The 17,520-nt window shown below is 42.1% G+C and overlaps 1 protein-coding gene across 3 annotated transcripts; it reads left to right on the forward strand.

Moving 5' to 3' along the window:
* Positions 1–98: 98 nt before the first annotated feature.
* Positions 99–14,898, forward strand: LOC146655990 (poly(rC)-binding protein 3). 3 transcript variants are annotated; one of them, XM_085428766.1, is made up of 14 exons: positions 99–700; positions 1,997–2,037; positions 4,936–5,044; positions 5,187–5,210; positions 5,332–5,364; positions 5,472–5,588; positions 5,739–5,870; positions 6,328–6,456; positions 7,093–7,182; positions 9,486–9,527; positions 9,941–10,016; positions 10,894–10,946; positions 13,078–13,247; positions 14,500–14,898. In XM_085428766.1, exons 3-14 carry the CDS (start codon positions 4,967–4,969, stop codon positions 14,534–14,536), a joined length of 981 nt encoding a protein of 326 aa, XP_085284892.1. In that variant the 5' UTR covers positions 99–700; positions 1,997–2,037; positions 4,936–4,966; the 3' UTR covers positions 14,537–14,898. The 3 variants fall into 3 exon arrangements, with proteins under 3 accessions (XP_085284892.1, XP_085284890.1, XP_085284891.1); XM_085428764.1 differs by having other exon boundaries at positions 104–700; positions 13,585–14,898; XM_085428765.1 differs by lacking the exon at positions 99–700 and adding an exon at positions 811–1,836 and having other exon boundaries at positions 13,585–14,898.
* Positions 14,899–17,520: the final 2,622 nt, after the last annotated feature.

Genomic DNA, 17,520 nt, shown 5'->3' on the forward strand with positions numbered 1-17,520 from the left:
AGGCCGTATGAAGGGGGGTGGGCAAAGCCCCCCACGAAGACATTGTGCTTAACATCACTAAATACCTCAAACGCCACATTGTCCTTTCCACCCCTCAATTAGTCAAGTTCCTTGTAAGAAAGCACAGATTTCTTACAAGGAGATTTATTTTTAGAGAAAATCCTGCCCTGTGCTGGCAGGAAGCTCTCAGAAAATCTAATGAAAAACACAGCAGTCATGCAGAGCCGTTAGACACGAACCAACATCGGTTAACAAAGCTTCTCTTCACCATCTCACTGTGCTTTTTTGATGACTGCAAAAGGCTAGACCTTCCTGGGTCTTTTTGTTGTGGTGTAACTGTAGCTGGTTCTATCTTTGCTGGACACTGTCCAGCCGGAGAGCCTCTTTGCCCTGCCCTTAGGCCTCTTCAGCTAGTGGAACTCCATGCGGAGGAACGCCTCTTTGGTGACTGTGACAGGGAGAATTAGGCAAGAGATGCGGGTTCACTTGCCCTGCGTAGGGGCTTATCTTGGGCTAAGCTGAGGGACTAATAGCAAAGCCAGCCTCCGCTCCAGCCGGTCTGAGGGCACAGGGAGCCATCTGTCCACTCTGTGGATAACTGACAACAAAGGGTCATACGTTGAGCACGGACTACAAACTAAAGCGCCATTCTTTTTGAATACCAGAAATAAGAGCACGGAAGCAGTATTTTGTATATAAGGTCAGTACTTTAAACCACTCATTCTTGATGCATTACAGGCCTCGCACTGGGCTTCAAATGCAAGCTGGTGATTGTTCACTGAAGAGAATTTGTTGGGAACATTGTTGCATACAACAGTAACTTTGGGGTTTAGCCAGAAAGAAAGCTGAAGTTGTTGGTTGTGGACTTTTAATGGAAGCTGAGTAATGAGAGGCTTTGTTTTAATGCACTACTCCTGACTCCCATTAGGTTGAGATAATTTGAGCTGCTTGTTTTTCCTGTACTCTGTGCTGTGCTGTAAATGCATTTTGTTGCACCGTTCCCCTAAGAGATAGTTTGGGCTTGAATTAATTAACACATTAAGCCAGACATGTGATGAATCTCCAATACTGGAGGCTTTGTGTTGATGGAGGAATGCCACACTGAGAGGACTCACACTTATATACTGATATGTGGTGGCTCACAAAATAGCTATAAATAGCCATTGCTCGAGATTTTTAAGAAGCGAATGCTGTTGGCTTGTTGTGATAAGCGAGATAAGTAATTTGAAACATTGTCTTTTAAGAGCATTGCTCCTAAACTGGAGAACAATTGCAAGTCATAATCTCCTGAAATGCTGTAATTTTATCAGTACTGTTTCAATTTCAAAATGTTCTATCATTCTTCGTCTTAGCCTCCAAATTTGAATATATTTTCATACGAAATCCTTCAAGTAATCCACTTAGACATTGTTCTCCATTTCCCCCGAGGGATAATACCCTGTTTTTATTGTCTGAAGCACACTTCTGGCTGCCTGTTCCCGGAGCTGAGTTCCTGTAGATTATCTGTTTTATCATGTATACTCTGTGGGTGCTGTTGTGCACCAGCGTTTTGTTCGGGAAGTCTTGAGTGGGTGCCTGCATGCTAGAGGTGACAGAAATAGGTCAAAAGGGTCTTAGCATTAGCTAAACAAATCCCGGCCTATAGGATTAGACAGAGATGTTTCGCTTTATTCGATGTATTCACAGGAACTTTATAATGATGCACAGAGGAGAGAATAGCTGCGCTTCTTGTTAGCAGAAAGACACCCTCCACTTATTCAAGATATTGGTTGGATTAAGGCCTTTAGCCCAGTCTGGTATTATCAACACTGGAATGTGCTAGAACAATACCATATTGTAAGCTTCTCGCTGCTGCTGGGAAACCCCGTTTTTGTTTGCTTGTCATCACACTGATATTACCAACATTTTAACTGGATACCTCCTGAATGAATTTTGTTGTTAGTGCTAGCATGTCTTAATCAAACCCACACAATCACGCTGTTCTTCTTTTTTCTAGGTGTGGAATGGCGGCACAGAGTACTGTATTTATTGGTTTGTGTGAGTATAAAAGCTGGGATCTATGGGAAGGTCATAAAAATGACACTTTTTGTGAAACACTTGGCATTGAAGGGTTATCCATCTGTACATATGTATGAGGCCACAGCCTGTTAGCTTAGCCTGTTTCAGTCCAAAGGTCACTAAATCCTTGACTGGGTTCAACAGCTCCTGGAGAGCTCCACTGTTTGCCTGCCAACTGGCTGAGCCAGTGAAGGAGGCAGGCAGATAAACCATAGTGTATTGTTTTTGTGATTCATTCTGTTATTGATTAAACAAAGATGCAGAATTGTGTCTTCATGCTAAACTAAGCTGACTGGCTAGAACCCTACTTCATAAAGACAAAGGAATAGTGTCAATCTTCTCATCCTAGGGGCGTAATTTCCACGGGGGTTACGGGGGTTATGACCCCCCAATAATCAGACCCTACCAATATAACCCCCCTAATAAAATTATGAATTATTTTGCATAAATAGGCCGTTAATGTCTTTACTCATTTCAAGTATTACCAGCAAAATAGTTGCACGTTTAAACATCTGGGAATTTATGCAGATTTATTTATTTATTTAGACAGAGATCTTGACCCCCCCCCCCCCCCCCCCCCCCCCCCCGATGTTCAGCACAATGTTACGCCAATGTCTCATCCAACTCTTTATTAAAAAGTTAACAAGTGTACAATACTAAACAAAAGTCCTGATTAACCCCTCATTTCTGTATATTTTTATATCAAAGTGGAAAACGGATGCAGTGCCTTAGTTAAACGATAGATGGAAATACAGTAGACGAAGCAAACCTGACCACCTTTATTCTTCAACACAGCCTGAACTCTTTTAGACAAGCTTTCTTGTAATTTTTCTAAGTAGTCTTCAGCAATACTTCTCCTCCATTCAAAGCTCTTATTTAGATGTTGGCTGGCTTTTCTTCTTTTCTCTGTCGAGATGATCCCACAGTATCAGAGACGTTGATGACCAGGCTATAGGGAGACCAATACATGACTGATAGTGTTCCATTGTGCTTTTACTGCATTGGCAGTGTTTTTTTGGATCAATGTCATGCTGAAAAATGATATTGCTGCCCATCTGACGCATGGTGGGTGGAAATCTGACATCTCCAACACCACTGGCTAAAAAATACAGCCCCAAACAATGACAGAGCACCCACTATGTTTTACAGATGGCTGTAGACACTCACTGTTGTACCTCTGTCTGTGATGTACGTCTTCCTCATTTCATAAGACCTGATACTTTTGACTTTTTGTATAGTTCTTAAGTAATTCGGCCTCAGCCTTTTCTCCCTGTTTACTTTCCTTAAGAATGGCTTCTTCACAGCCACCTGTCCACTAAAAACATTTTTTTGACAAAGTCTTTTTATGATATTTTGGTATATGTGTATTATATTTTATGTTTCCTCATACATAACAACATACAATATGGAGTATATGAATGAAAATAAGAGAACAACTAAAACTAGCTTTTAAGTGAGAAGCAGCCAGTATTTAAAACACCTTCAGAAATCCTGGAGAACTATTGGTCAAACTCAATAAGTAAAGTTTGGCTCCTTGGATGCAAAATATAAAGAAATGAGAGATGGTTGTCATTAGGCATACTGTTAAAACGAGTAGGATTGACTTTAACTGCAGATTAACTGGGAGTACTTCATGCATGCTCGCCAACAGCAAGCCACTATAGCCAGTATATTCCTGCTTTTTCTGACATGACCAAGATTTCAGCTGAAGCAAATCTATCATTTGCAAAAAGGTTTTAGATAATGTCTCACATGTGAGTGATTACTAAGTTAGTCCACAATCACATCAATCTCTTGTTAAATTACTTTTTTTTCTCCATTTAGATTATCTTGTTTATTAGCTACAAACTCTCCATCGTGCCCAGCGTTAAAAGTAAATAGAAAAATCACTTCTCAGCAGAACCATGATGATCTAATGAACACTGCGACCTTGGCGCTTTATAGACTTGAAGTCGTCTCTCTGTCTGTTACGGTGCAATAAGCTGGCCGTCCTTCACTGCATCGAGACATTCTTTATTTGTTCTACAAATACAAAGAATTGGATACGCGGCCACAGCAGAGTCGACATTGCGTGGTGTCAGTGTGATATTAAGAGACACGTCTCTCTCTCTGTCTCTTTCTCACACAAACAGACACACACATCAATTGATCCTCAGGCCTCCCCAGCACAAGTAGCTTCCTTTATATCTTATCTTCTCCAAGAGAGTCACACAACTTGTATTTAGCCGGAACTAAAGACACAGTCCCATGTGAAGATTGCACGCAGCGATAGGCTTATCTTCCCCCGCTCACAACTACATGATCAGAAGACAAGCAACAATGGTCCATGACTCTTCAGAGAGCATCATTTAAGTTAAAAATCCCCCAAAAGGGTACGTGGCTCCGTAAAGCAACATAAAAGTGAGTGTTCCATCTTTGGAGAATTTTCCACTTACTCAACGTTTATCCTCGTTAAGGTAATAATCCATAACAATTTCAGATGGAGGTCTACTTCATCTGTGCCACAGATGGATTCCACAGTGGTAATGCAGCTTACACGCACTTCATGAAAGCTTTTAACATTTATTTTGCCAGAAAGGTCTTTCCAGCTGAATCTTGTTGAGGAAAAGAAATGATGCATATTTCAGGCCGCTCTGGGAATTTAGCTGTAAACAGAAGAACAGGGTAGTTAGCACGAGTAGTGAGGATAACCCAAAAATCACAGGTTTGCTGGAAATTCAGAATAAAAAGATAAAAAGCAGCAGTACCCGATGGAGGCCTGAATGAGACCCTGTGCATAAATAGTCAAATGTTACAGCGGTAATGTTCACTTCAGCCTGCATGCATTCAGTTTACATGTTATTTCCTGACTACCTGACTATTTCTCGATCCTTGCAGAGTGTTTTACTTTACATCTGGGAAAACGAGAATGTCTGACAAGGAAGAAATGGCTTCAGATGGGAGTTTGAACGTTACACTGACGCTGAGGCTGCTGATGCACGGAAAGGTAATGGACATTTGTAAATAGTTCAAATCATTCAGTGCATTTTTGTTGTAATAGCCTAACGGTGTCGTAATAGCTTTTAAAATGTTTACATCCTGCTGAAAAACTGTTGAGAGAAGTCCCGCTGTTATCTTTTCATCCGCAGGAAGTTGGCAGCATAATTGGGAAGGTAGATTTATTTTACAATCCATCACCATTTATAGATTTTTTGGCTGTTTTACTTCTGTTTGTCTTGTTATATTCCTCTTATAAATCCAATCTAACCGACTTCTTTTCCTGCCTGATTTCAGAAAGGAGAAACAGTCAAGAAAATGAGGGAGGAGGTGAGTGTTTGCTTTGACATCTGTAATGAGAAAGGGCGTATAATTTCACGTTGTCAGGCAGATCGAATCAAATCACAGCTGGAATAACCGCGGGGCTTTGCTTCCAGAGTGGCGCTCGCATCAACATATCAGAGGGCTCGTCCCCTGAGAGGATAGTCACCATCACAGGACCTACAGAGGGCATCTTTAGAGCCTTTTCCATGATTGCGCAAAAGTTTGAAGAGGTATGCCCAAAAGCATGAAAGACACTGGCTGCACCTTTTCTCCAGTCTTGCATCACAACACGCGCACACACACAAAAAGACTTGTCAAATAACGCTGATGTTCCGTACAGTCGACACTGAAAAACAACATATTTTGGAAATCTCCCTCAGGATATTACCGCAGCAATGACAAACAGCAACGTGACAAGCAAGCCACCTGTGACACTTCGCCTGGTTTTCCCGGGGAGCCAGTGTGGCTCACTGATTGGCAAAGGAGGCTCAAAGATCAAAGAAATCCGAGAGGTATGAGTCGTTTTCTTTCTTTTTTTTCATGTTGCAGCAGGAAGTTGGTTTTTTTTGCACCCAAACAAGCACAGAAAACAGTCTCCCTGGCACTCTGACACCCTGAGTATCAAACACTCAAGTCAAAATCTTCTTGTTTTTCTCTGCCTTAAACTACATGAAGCTATGTGTATGTTTTCTGGAGGGGTGGCGGGGAGGGGGGTGGGTGAAAATCCCATTGATTATGCCTGCGAGGATGAGCAGGGCCTGAATACTCATTCCGAATGGACAATATTTGTGTGCGCCTCTTCAAATATTGGAGCGCACATTGCTATTTGGCTTGCAGCTGCTCCCTGCATGTCAAAATGTGTTCAGGATAATTTGTGGGGTGCTCGAAACGGCATTTCAATCTGGGTGATGGCGTGCTCTTTTCAGCAATAAATAGCCTTTGTATTTTCTGTTGTCTGGTGATGTTAAGACCACAGGCGCTCAGGTTCAGGTGGCAGGAGACATGCTGCCGGACTCCACAGAGAGGGCTGTCACAATCTCCGGCACTCCACAGGCCATCACTCAGTGTGTAAGACACATCTGCTCTGTGATGCTGGAGGTAAGCGCTGTCAGCCAGCAGATGATCTTCACGTTCAGCGGCTCTATTTAGAAGTCAAGTATGTCACATTTATTTAGAGAGCAGAGGAAGGTAGTAAATTCAGGATGTCTTCAAAGCTAAAGCCCAGATAATTTATATTGATAGTTCTTAACCTTGTCTGTCTGATATACCCAGACGTGTATTATATAACAAACATATAAAACTGGATATTGATGCAGTACTTTTCCCATATCGTTAAAATGTCAGCGTTTAAATTACCACTGTACTGTCAAAGCCTCTTCACGTTTTTAGACCCCGTTTTAAACTTTTCTCACACTGCCCATCGCAGCACATGCTCTTAATGTATTCTGAGGAGCTTTGAGTTTGGATTTTGGGTTTAGTATCCACTTGACCTCTTTCTATTTTGATCAAAAACTTGCCAATTCCCCATTTTTAGCTGTGCTCCCAGTTGTATCGCAGTTTTCTTTGGTCCGATCTTTTATGTTACTTTCTCTGCAGATGAATGGGATATAAAAAGATTCAGGCAGTGCTATAAAGGAGGATATAAAACGCATCAATGCCAGTGAGAGTTCTTTTTCTCAGCTGCGCCAGTGTATAAATTTTCTCCCTTTTTGGTTTGCACGACTGTGTCTCCAGTCTCCACCGAAAGGCGCAACTATTCCCTACCGTCCCAAGGTCGTACCTGCTGGAACCCATGCAGTATTAGCACCACAGCACTCTGCACAAGTAAGTAGCCATAGGGGAGTTGTTTAGCTCTGAATTTAGCTTATTTAAAGACACGCAGCAGTTGAGTGGACTTATTATTTTGTGTGATTTCAAAATTTCACTGATCATCAGGGGGTGTTTCTATTACTAAACGGGCAAAACAGTGTAAATATTAGGGGTGCAACGATACTCGTATCGATATTGAACCGTTCGATACAGTGCTTTCGGTTCGGTACGCATATGTATCGAACAATACAAAATTTGTAATTTATTTTATCAACTTTCCTTCTGACGATGCTGTCTGTGTTGAGCGCTCAGTAAATCTGCGTTCGACTACTCAGCCTAGGCTGCACTGTCGAGCGCAGATCCACTGAGCGCTCAACACAGACAGCATCATCAGAAGGACGAGCGCAGGGCAAGCTAGCGAGACAGAAGTTAAGCTCTCCTTGCAACATGGCAAATTGAACCTTCCCCACCCTCATTCAGATGTGGCGTTTGGAATTATTTTGGTTTTCATGTGACATATGACCCTGAAGGTAAGCGCGTCATGGACTAAAGTAAAACAGTATGTTGGATGTGCCACGCAATGCTCAATTACATGGGTGGGAACTAGTGTGTTAGCGAGCAGTTAGCTCGTTAACGTGTTAGCCGTCTAGCCCCACGCAGGGGTAGCTCGATAACGGAGCACTAGTGGGAACACAACGAATATGACTGCACATTTACGCCGACATCATCCTAGTGCAAAGACAAGTGGAAGCAGACAAAAACAACAAGCATGCATGTTACAAACTTTACCCGAGTCATTTAGACAGCCGTTAGCACATGATTCTCCTTATGGGGACCTGATATGTTTAATATTGTGGCGAGCTCAGACAAGGAGGAGAGGGAGGTGTCGTTTGGTCTTGCTTACCGTGAGCTAGCCAGGGAGCACAGCCGTTTATTGACATCTGCAGAAGAACACTGCCGCTAGCTAACTCCTCAGCGCGGCAACCGCACAGCAACAACAACACACAGAGCGCCCTCTGACCCCGGAAGGACACACCGTCGCAGCGAGAAGGCGTCACCCGTCACTATGGCAACATAAACAAAACATAACTGTACAAACAGAACCCCGAACAGCCCTGACCCGCTACATAGCCCCCGCCTAAGGGGTCAGTCGTCCCCGACGACCCCATTGCCCCACACAAAGTCCTGCAAATGTCCAGGTGCCTTCTTTTGGCGCACCGCCGGTCACGACAGGCGGGGGAAAAGTCACTCGGGTCAGAACATGGGGTGCCACCATCATCCCACTTCTGACACCAATGTGGCGAGCTCAGACAACGAGGAGACGGAGGTGTTGTTTGGTCTTGCTTCCCGTGAGCTAGCCAGGGAGCACAGCCGTTTATTGACATCTGCAGAAGAACACTGCCGCTAGCTAACTGCTCAGCGCGGCAACCGCACAGCCACAACAACAACACACAGGGCGCCCTCTGACCCCGGAAGGACACACCGTCGCAGCGAGAGGGCGTCACCCGTCACTATGGCAACATAAACAAAACATAACTGTACAAACAGAACCCCGAACAGCCCTGACCCGCTACAATATGCTGCTGAGAATATAGCCCAGAAGAAGCGTATAGTATAGCTTTTATTTTGGAAAGAGCCATTTCTCTGTAATAAACTCTCTTTTCCAAAGATGAGTGACTCCTCAATCAGATATATTTATTTTTTAAATTATTTTTGTTTCAGCAACATTAAATTTAAAAACTGTACTTTTGAGTTAAAATATATATATTTATAATTTTAATAAATGACAAATTAAAAAGGCATGAACATTTTTTTTGTATCGAAAAAATATCGAACCGTGACACCAAAGTATCGAACTGAACCGAACCGTGAATTTTGTGTATCGTTGCACCCCTAGTAAATATATACAACCATTGATCATATTTACATGCATTTAGCCGAAAATTTAGGAATAACTTGCTTTTACATGAATAATTCACATGTTTACATGTTGTGTCTAAGGCTGATGTTTTCCACGAGCTGCCCAGGCGCTGTCCTGAATTTGGCAGAGTCTGCTTTGACCTATCAGACATCTGTTTATGTTATTGGATTTCCAGCTAATGGTCGGAGAAGGAGGGGGGGGGAAGGCAGATGACATTTAGATGAAATTCCGTCAGATCTATAAACATTAGAGCCATGGAAAAGGGGAAAGGAATGGATTTTCACTGCACTGACTTTCCTCTTGATGGTCTGTGACAAATTCATTTTTCAAGTAACACGTTATAACATGTCTGCACCACCCGATTACATAACCGTATCTCATCTGTTCTTCCTTCCAGGCCTTTGCAATTCCAGGGCAGTATGCTTTTGCACATCAAGATGTAAGTATGTTCATTTGAGTGACTGACATCAGTCCTAATGACCTACTCCTGCCCACTCCTTCCAAGCCACCGATACGCCCTCTGTGTACCCTATTGTGCGAAGATCAAATTTCAGTAACCCTGATCTGTTGACTTTACTAACACTAACCCACGGTAGCAGCATGCACTGATTGAAATGGAAATGAAGATTTGCAGAGTTCATGATCACTTGTAGCTTTGTAGCTTGAGATGTGACTGTATTTTCAGATGACTGCTATGAGAAGTCAGCATGCTTTCTGAGGAAAATGAATCTCTTGATACTGACACCATGTGTGATGTTTGTGAACTTCAGATTGGCTCTGTTTTGTAGTTGTCAGCTCCTCTGAAATAATCCAGTTTGATTGGTTAGTTCTAACTTCCTTCCTACCCTGCAGTTGACCAAGCTTCACCAGTTGGCTATGCAGCATATCCCCCTCCCTTCCCTTGGGCAGAGCAACCCTACCTTCCCTGGTACGTACCCACGGCTCCCCAGGGAAGTCCATCTATCCCTCTCTCATCACTCCTCTTCGACTCACACCATCAAAACACTGCTGTCACTTCAGTGAGGATCAAGGATTTCTTTGAGAGTAGACGGTGGCTTTGCGGTGATGTATCTGCATTTCATCGATTTTCACAAGAAAATAAGATGAAAAACAAAACAAGAATAATCAACACAATTGTAGGTTTTTAAGGTTAAGCCACCCAGCTTTCTTTTTTTTTACCTTGAAAGTTAGTCACTGAAATATTTATCACTGAAAAGAATATGCGACAGACTGAAGCAGACAGAATGATATATAAGCTAAAAAAGGAAAAAAACAGCAGCTTTCTCTGACAGGGAAATGTGAAAAATGTCAAAAATATTTACAGTTTAGTAAATATTTAACAATTTCTCACCATTTCTCCCATCAAACCCAAATTTCAGCCCCATTTGCCCAGTTTCCCTCTCCAAAGAAAAACCAAACAAAAACAAATCCTAAGTTTTTGACCCCATCCTCCACCTTTTGCAACATTTCTCCTCCAAATCTAACACTGTCTTGGCCAGACCATCCCTGACCTCAACCACCCCACGTACTCATATATTCCGTCACAACTAACTCAGCACAATACATTACAATATTTTGATTAAATAGCGAGTATTGGTGTGGTAGTCATAGTCAAGCAGCATGCATGTATTATGTATATATGTATTGTCTTTTTAGAATGATTATTTTGCCCTATGCTATTTTCTGCTTCTTAATTTAGCAGTGTAACAGTGATAACCTAGACAAAGTAGGGCAACTTGTCGTGCTATGAAAGTGGAAGCCATTAGTGCCAAACTGTTGGTAGCGCTCCTTGTCCTACTTTGCAGGATTGGATGCATCTGCCCCCACAAGTTCACAAGAGCTGGCAATACCTAATGATGTAAGTGTTACATTGTTTGTGTTCTCCCGGCACTAAAACCTGAACTGATAATCTCCATGCATTTGGCTTCATTAAAACTTTCTAGGAGGACAGCTTTAATGAGGAATTGTTTGGACACAAATGTTTCACCTACTTAGCTGCGGAAATTAAATAGTCCTTGCTTTTGGCTGACATCGATTATTGCAAAAGGAATCCACAACAGATTTATTGAAAAGATGTCTGTGGACGGCTGTTAGAGGACTGTTAACTGTGCTGCTTCAGACACAGACAGTCCTGGTTTCATCTGTACTGAATCATGTCAGAACTTGATGTTGTAGGAAACATCTTTTTGGTAAATGCACTTTTCTTGCTGAGACTTGGATGAGTGAGACTGACTCTCAGGTGTGTAAACATAAAAACAAAGCCAGCAGCCTGTTAGCTAAGCTTACCATGGAGGCAGGGAAAGGGGGAGAAATACCCAGCTTTGGTCTGTCAATTCTGAATTTTAATGTTGTATCTTGTTAGTTTAATAATGACTGAACCAAACTGTAAAATCAACAAGTTGTAATATTTAATGGGTGTCTATTTCTTGGGCAAAAGAAGTGTCTTTCTTGAGCATTGAGGGAAAATAATGAAGACTCCAGGAAGTCACTGTACCATCCAGTTTCTTACGTATCCAGTTCAGAGTTGCAGAGATCCGCAGCTTATCCTGTCATAGGACGAGAGGCAGGGTACACCATGGACACATCACCAGACAACCATTCACAGCCAATTTAGAATCTCCAATTAACCAAAACCCACACGTGTTTTTAGACTATGGGAGGAAGCAGGAGTACCCCAAGAGAACCCACACAAGTGCAGGGAGAACGTAAAAACTCTAAACAGAGAGGCCCAGCCCTGATATGAACTCAGGACCTTTTTACCATGAAGCAAGAGTGCTAACAAACGTAGCACTACGCTGTCCAAACAAGCAACATAATTAACAAGAACCACCCTGAGAGCACAAACCTCTGTCAAGGCATCTCATTTTCTTACTTTTAATGGACTTCTACTGTATTTTATGCAAGAAGTTAGTAGTGCAGTTAAAATAACACGTTTTGGGGTCAATAGGCAGATCTAAAATGTAAAAGGTCAGAGGTCAGTTATCACTTTGACCTTCAGATCAATCTTTTAACCTTGAAGAAGAGGTCAGAGGTCAAAATCTTTTTTTTTTTTTACATACCATACTTGTAAGAATCACAATTTTTGAGTCAAAAGGCATTTTTTCCAATTTTTGACCAATAAATCATTAAGTTGACCTTGAAGACCCTGGTAGGTCTAAGCCAAATTTTAATGGATTGTTAACATGACCTCGCTCTGCTCCCCTGCAAAGTTTTATCAGAATTCATTCAAACCTTTTTTGAGCTAATGTGTTTACAGAAAGAATGACACAAACGCTACCAAAAACATAACCTCCTCGGCGGAGGTAATTACTGAGCTTTGGAGGTGGATTTTGCTGACTTCACACTGTAGGAATATTAAGGTGTCAGAGTTACAGTGCACTACTTAGTGACCAAAATAATTCACAATGTTATTGCTGCGTTTACAGAAGAGTATAATGAAGTCACTCAGAGTAGATAGACAAGCTATCTACTTCTTTTTTCTATTACATAGCAGGTGGGACCCAGTGATAAGGTGCAACAGCCACTTATTCTCTTTGCACTGTCTCCCAGATAATAACGGCTGCTGCTGAATTATTTACCATATGCATATTAACATGTTATCATATAATTTTTAAAAAATAATTTCTTGTTTATCATCAACACTACTACTTCTACTGCAGACAGAGCCAAGATAGATGCTCTTTCTGTTTCTAATATATCATCCTGCCTTCTCATTTAACTCAGACAAGAAATAAACATATTTGCCAAAATACCAATCAGTTTGTAAAAAATAAAAGCCAGTGCTTTAGTGGTGATAAATTATGTATCATCTGTTTTATCTGATGGGCATATTGGACCGTAGATATGCTTTCTGTTGTCACAATAATGAAGAGAAATGTGGTTTCCCTCTACAGAAAACGGCCACGGCGGTTGCTCCCAGGTTCTTTTGTAAAATCTAATTTCTGCATTCCTGTTTTGTTATTCGCATGTTTCTGATCTCCAACTCCCAGTTCATTGGCTGCATAATTGGAAGACAGGGTAGCAAGATCAATGAGATTCGCCAGGTCTCTGGAGCTCACATCAAAATTGCCAGCGCCACTGATGGCTCAGCCATGCGCCAAGTCACGATCACAGGTTCACCAGCCAGCATCAGTGTGGCCCAGTACCTCATCAATGCCAGGTAAGACATTACGCAGGACAGCCACGTCCAGCAGGGCATCACTCGCAGCCTGATGATAAGACAGCCAAACACTGAGCTATTATATTGGGACAGAGATATTGTGCTCAGGGTGAGGCTGGATTTGTTCCAACTCACTGCTCTGTTCTCTTGACTGCATTAAAATCCTTATTGTCTCTGCTTTTTAACACATTCCTTCTTTGATTCTTTTGTTTTCTCCTTTCTCACCTCCCTTATCCTTTGTCTCTCCCCCCATCCTCTCCCCGTTTTTCTTTCTCCATTTTTCTCCTCTTAACCCTTCACCGTCTCCAACTACCCCTCCAATCGTCACGGCCTGCAGCGTAGAGATGGCTAAATACACAATGCAGGCCGCTTCCTCTGCGACCCCAGTTGACCTGAACATGAGCTTCTCACAGTCTGCTTCCACTGCCTCCACTTCTGCAACCTCTATGGCCGTCCTGGCGGCCACCACCCAAGCCCCCACCACAATTAACGTCCACTCTCCCTCCACCTTACCAGCCATCCAAAACCCACACTACGCCGTCCCCGTTTCCAGCCTGCTTGGCATGAAAACGCTCCCCGTGCTGGCCGTCCACCCAGCAGCCGCTTCCAGCCTAACGCAGGGTTTATGCCCTTACACCGCAAAAATGCCAACCTCCGGCGTCAAAAAGTCAGAGCGGCAGAAGTTTGCTCCTTATTGACACCTGCTTTTGAGCCCAGGCATCGTAGCCGACCGATAGGACCTAATTAAAAAGGATGGCAAGTATATAGGCCTAAAATCGGCTTACACCAGTGTGTAAGTTTTCCCCGTGTAACATTTGTTCCCCATAAATCAGGATGACATTAGACAGAGGCAGAAAGGCTGGCAGTATCAAAACATGTTCTCGTTAATTAAATGAGGCAGTAGAGGTGCATATTAAGTCAGTATTATCTCATGGACATGTATAACAATTAATGTGGGTAACTCAGGCTTGTATTCATAAAAAAGCTATTTTTCAAATGGATTTGTGTTCCAGAGCTTTATACGAAGACTTATCCCGATGCAATTATTGACTTACCGTAGTTTTCTGTCTGTGTGACTAGTTTTTCCTAGAAAATGTCAACTAGCAATAAAAGACGTGGTGCTTTTGTTGGCAGCAGGCTGTTAAACCTTTGGTTTTTCACTGTAGAAGTTAAGTGTTTTTTTTTTTTGTTTTTTTTTAACAAGGATTGTTCCACTCTTCTGTCATATTCCCCTCCCTCTCTTTCACTATAGGCTCTCATCAGTGCTAACAGGCTTGGGTGTTCTGTAGTAGCGTTGCACTGTTGCAGTTCTGATGGGATTATCTTAAAGCCACATTGGATTCTAGTGGATTTCACCCTACACAGTAATCATGTAAAGCAGGGACTGGCCTGACTAACTCTCGCTCGCTCGTACCGTACACCGGCTTGTTTCTTGTTTATTCTCCAGCCTCGGCAAGTGGGGGAAGGCTTCGACTTGTTTCATCCGAAACGGGGTGCTGATCAGTTATTTAAATAAATGTTTTATTCATGTGTTCCTGGTGTGGCACCCCCCCCACCCCCACCCCACCGCCACCCACCAAAAAATACCAGAATGCAGATTTATTATGTTTGTTGATGAAATGACTTTGAAATAAATGGGACTTTTTACAAATGCAGATTGGTTGCTTTTGTTCTAATTTTGTCGGTGGTGAAAGAATTCCATGTTTTTGCTGATTTCTCCGAGTCATAAATATAAACCTGGACTCTTGAGGATTTCTCCCTTGTTTACTCGTGGCTTTAAGCCATAATTGTATATACCACACATACCCACTTAGCCGAAATTATGGATAATATCTCAGAGTGTTGAAGCTATTTTGTTGAATATACACTGTTTAGGATTTGTGTTTTTTATTCCCTTTGTAGAAATGAGGGATTCTGAAGCCTTCTGGTGTGATTCAGTTTTCTACACTTGGAAACAAACCCCATAAACAAAGTGATATTAATAAGGTCGTAAGATCAACTTTTATTCTTTATTTTTATCCCCCAAACACTGAATTTGCTTCCACAGATTGTACGTGTAAAACATTCAACAGCTGAAATATAGAAAAAATAGAGGGAGTCCATTAGCAGGACACAGCCACATAGAGACTAGCAGGAGTGCGAAGACAACTCTGCACAAACTACTCCATAGTATTAAGGATGCAGTTTGTTTGTGGCAGAGGGCATGCAGCTCCTGCCCAAACAAACTTTTCTACCTGCACTCTCCTGAAAGAAAACAGAAGCGAAGCTGAACCTCACAGTAAATATTCAACACATGCTGTGGCAAAATTCTCATGGGTGCAAAAAAAAAGAACAAGTTAACCTCCAGTCGTCCGCTCAACCGTGCTGCTAGTGGGCAGGTGGGGGTACAGTGCAGTCACTCCTTGTTTCTCCGTGTCCCTGCCGGCTTGTCCCTCTTTACCCTCGCCCCTTGGCGAATCTGACTTTGCTCCCTTTTCAGCGTAAAAACCCAGGAGGAGGAGGAGGGGAGCACTTCTGTTCCGCCTGATCCGTAGCAAGCCACGAGGGCCATTTCCACAGCAGGGCTCCAAATGCTGAAGTGGAGATAATCAATAGTTAATGGGGGCAGAAATGTAATGACAGTGAAGGATGACATTTCAACCTGGGGGAAGGTGTATGTGCACTGAACGCTGCTGCATGTATGTTGATGTGTGCCCAGGGCAGTTATGAGTTCACAGCCAGCTTCTAATGTTATATTAATGATTTCCTTTTTCAACCTGACACAGGCAGGAGTGAGCGGGCCATTGCTGGAGCTTGCTGCCATAATGCAGTTTTGGAAAAAAAAAGCTATTTAGAGGTAAATAAGAAAATAAATAATTTTTTAAAGGTGTACAGGCTGTCGCTCAGGCCCTGATGAAAAACGGCTGCAATACTTTGCAGACTTGCATGTCTGTGGTGCAGATTGGGATTTCTTCTTTTAAACTTCCATCACACACAATAAGTCTGTATGCTAGACTTTTTATTATGAAGCTTCACATTCATAATCCTTAAAGTGAGGCTTTATTCCAGCGTATAAGCAGTAAATATGCAACCAATAGTCTGCTCTTATAAATAATATCCCTTAGATTTATATTTCAGAAGCTTTGCTTTATCTTAAAGTTTGTTTGTTTTATCCATATAAGGAATACTTTTTTAGAGACCTGAACAGCATATAGTCTGCTGCTGTTGTTTTACCAACTGCATTTCTAGGATAATTTCTTTGTGTGCTCAGGTAGTGCTACCAGTGATGGAGAAGGTAAAAGTACCAAAACGGCTTCATAAAAGGGAACAGAAATCCTACAAATTCACTTTCAAAGTAAAATTAAAAGAGTGGCTTCAATAATCTGAAGTCTAAATGTGCATCCAGCTACTATATAGGTAGACTGTATGTGCATTTACATATAATGTAGCTGGGCAAAGTGGAGTGAATGTGGAAGAACATCAGTTATGGCTGCATCAGGTCAAACTGTCACTCTGCTCAGCTTTGTTCTGTGACCACATAGTTGCTAAGCTAATGGCATTTCCTTTCTAACAGCACCAGCTAAGATAATACACCTGCTGGATATTGTGCTGTGAACAGGTTATCATGGTGGTGTTAGATTTTTTTTTCCTCAGCTGCTGTGCCCAGGAATTTATCTTTTACTCACAGCTGTCAGGTAAATGCAGTGAAGTATGAAGCATGCTATCTCCTTGGACTGCAAGAAAAAAAAAGTTTTAGGCATGAAAATGAAAATAAAACTAAGTTGAAAATAGGCTAAAACTGACAGCGTGGCGACTTATTGGCGACTTTGTGCTGCTAGTCATTTAAACTCACCTCCAACTGGCAACAATAAATAATGACTAACTAATGTGAAATAATGTCTTAAACCATTTAAGACCTTTTTGGTAATGAAACAGGCAAATGAACAATAAAACGGGATCTCTATGGATTACATGACTATGTGACACTGATGAACAGCGGGCTGTTGAGGGGATGCAATTCACAGCTTCAGTTAAGATAAATCAGGTAAGAGGAGGAATCTTGGCCGCACACACACAGAAAACATCTTTATGCAACAATTAATCAGAATCTTACATCAGGTGCTTTAGTCTTTTTCTTTTCTGGCACCAAATTACCCCCAAAGACCAAAGTGCGCCATGGAAAACGACTCCCTAATTCCAGATAATTAGGTAAAGTCGTTAATCACAGCAGCGAGTGAACCTTCTGAACCGACCTGTGAAACATCCATCGGGCTCACTAATTGACTGCCTGTTG

This window comes from Rhamphochromis longiceps, linkage group LG13, assembly GCF_057381845.1.
Source record: "Rhamphochromis longiceps isolate RC_006_pf linkage group LG13, R_longiceps_female_GT1.1, whole genome shotgun sequence".
Classification (NCBI taxonomy): Eukaryota; Metazoa; Chordata; class Actinopteri; order Cichliformes; family Cichlidae; genus Rhamphochromis; species Rhamphochromis longiceps.